This window comes from Tupaia chinensis, unplaced genomic scaffold (genome assembly GCF_000334495.1).
Source record: "Tupaia chinensis unplaced genomic scaffold, TupChi_1.0 Scaffold138490_1, whole genome shotgun sequence".
NCBI classification, from domain to species: Eukaryota; Metazoa; Chordata; class Mammalia; order Scandentia; family Tupaiidae; genus Tupaia; species Tupaia belangeri.
The window spans coordinates 277,240-279,555 of NW_006198386.1; the positions used below are offsets into that span (position 1 = coordinate 277,240).

The window sequence follows — 2,316 nt, forward strand, 5'->3', positions numbered from 1 at the left end:
TATTTAACTTTATTTATTTTAATTTGACCAGAGAGGGACAGAGTACATGAGAGAGAGAGAGAGAGTGAGAAAGCAAGCCGCCAGGTCCGGGACTTGAACTGTGGTCAGCCACGTGGGAGTCCAGCATCCTTAACTACCATGCTACCTGCTGCCCCCCCTCTTTTATTGAGAGAGATTTTTACTATAGGGCTTATGCACTCGCTGGAGAGACAGAGAGATGGAGAGATAGCGAGAAATCACTGTTTCCCCCCCCCCACAGGGAGAATGGCCATGCTGCAATCCCCCTTCTCCTCTATTCTCCTCTTGGGACCCAGGCACAGATGTACCTGGTATGATCCTCAAGTCACCGGGCCCAGGATTTGAACTGCCAACCGTGTGAAAACCCAGTGATGTAACCACTATGCCATCTGCTGGCCCCTCTTTCTGCTTTTGACTCAAGCAATTTAGAGAGCTGGAGTGTCCTCGACTGAGATCTGGAACCTTGGGCTGTGTGTTCTTGTGGGGAGGGAAGTTCTCAGCACCCCCTTGGTGCCGATGTGGAGCAGGCAGTGGGGAGGTGACTGCAGCACTCCGCGGCGTCTAGGCCAGTGACATGCATGTGGGCGTCACCTAGAGCGAGGTGGCACAGGAAGCTACTTGTCTGCAAGATGACAGAGAAGGCTGGGATGGTGACCCACATTTCGAGGTCAGGGAGCCCAGAGGAGGAAGCAGGGCCCCGTGCCTCTATAAGGGTCGGGTCACATGAGGACAGGGACTGTCACCGGGGCCTTTGCTAGGAGCTCTTCAGTGTCGTGATGGGACAGGAACCCGCTAGGGTGAGTGGGAGGTTACCAGGCGACGAGGCTCCGAGCTGGTGTGGTTGACAAACCTCTGTTGAGGTCTGCAGTGAAGGGACTGGTGTCTTGTGTACGTGACCTTGGATAGTTGACTTGATTTTTTTGGATCCGTCCCCTCACCTTCCCAAGGTGAGAGTGGGGACCCCGGAACGGGGGTGCGATATTGCCATTCCACCCAGAGGATGGGACAGCAACACTGTTCCATGTGAGCGGTGGGGTCCCTCCGCTTCCCGTACCACCTCTGTCTTTGCCCAGTTCCCTTCTCGGGCTGTAAGGCCCAGTGGGACCTCTCTCCCTCCTTTCTCTTGTCTATTCCACTTGCATTGTGTCCTGCATCGGCCTCTGGATTAATCCTCCAACGGAGCCTCTTTGGGCTCCTCTCCCATTGCAGAGCCTCGCGAGAGTTCGCATTCCCACGCGATGGATGGTCTCATCCCCACGCGTGATCCTTGACGACCTGGGCTCTGCCCAGGAATCTGCCTTCCTCCGCCTCCCTGACATCAGGCCTGCTGTCCCCGGGGAATACCTCGCTCTGCCTTGTCTCTGGGATGGGATGTTAGACTCCAGCTAGCTTGTGAGCACAGCTTCCTTTGCACAGCGGCTCAGAGCTGTCATGCTACTTTTCCCTCCTTTCCTCTCCTCCTTCATTCTTCCTCCGCCTTCCTCTTCTTCTTCTTTTTGTAGTTTGGTAAAGGTTGTGTGCACTCACTGGAGAGAGAGAGAGAGAGAGAGAGGGATGGAAAGTGCAACAGCATTCACCTAGGAGGATGACCACTCAACAGTCAACTCCTCTTTCTCCTCCCGGGAATCTGGGCATGCACACGCACGCACCCAGCATGTTTGGCAAGCCTCCAGATCCAGATCCAGGACTGGAACTGTGAGCTGCGTAGCTGACCATGTGGGATCCAGCTGCCTTAACCTCCGTGCCACCTGCTGGTCCTGATGTCCCTTTTTCTCTGTGGTGATTTGGACTGTTCACATCTGGAGTAGAGTTGCAGGGTGCATGGCACTGACCACCTGCTGCCTCCTAGGACTGTGTACTTGGGTCTGAGCTCCCAGCCCTCTCCAGGCACCTCCTGGGGCAGGGGGTTGTCACTGTCCCCTTCAGCTCTCTGGGCTGAGTGTCTCATACGTTAATGAAGTACAATGTCACTCTCTACAATGCTTTACTAGTATGGGTTTGTGGACTGTTAAGTTCAAAGAGGGGTTTGTAACCAAGGTTTTGTAGTTGCGTGTGTGTGTGTGTGCATGCATCAAGAATTCTCACAGCAAAGTCTTCAGTATTAGACCATTTTATCAAAGGACTTCAAAATCTGTAAATACAGGGACCAGCAGTTAGCGCAGTGGCTATGTCGCTGGACTCCCATGTAGTCGACCGCGGTTCAAGTCCCGGACCTAGGGGCTTAAACTCATGCTGGGCGTGTGTGCGTGCATGCCCAAGATCCTGAGAGGAGAATAGAGGAGAAGGGATTGCGGCTCG

The 2,316-nt window shown here is 54.2% G+C and overlaps 1 protein-coding gene across 1 annotated transcript in view; it reads left to right on the plus strand.

Annotated features, from left to right (window-relative positions):
* The first annotated feature begins 794 nt into the window (after positions 1-794).
* IGF1R (insulin like growth factor 1 receptor) overlaps positions 795-2,316 on the plus strand; it is a 239,231-nt gene continuing 237,709 nt past the window's right edge. The window contains exon 1 of the mRNA XM_014592757.1: positions 795-815. Within this exon, the coding sequence (XP_014448243.1) occupies positions 795-815 (21 nt within the window). The remainder of the gene's footprint in view (positions 816-2,316) is intronic.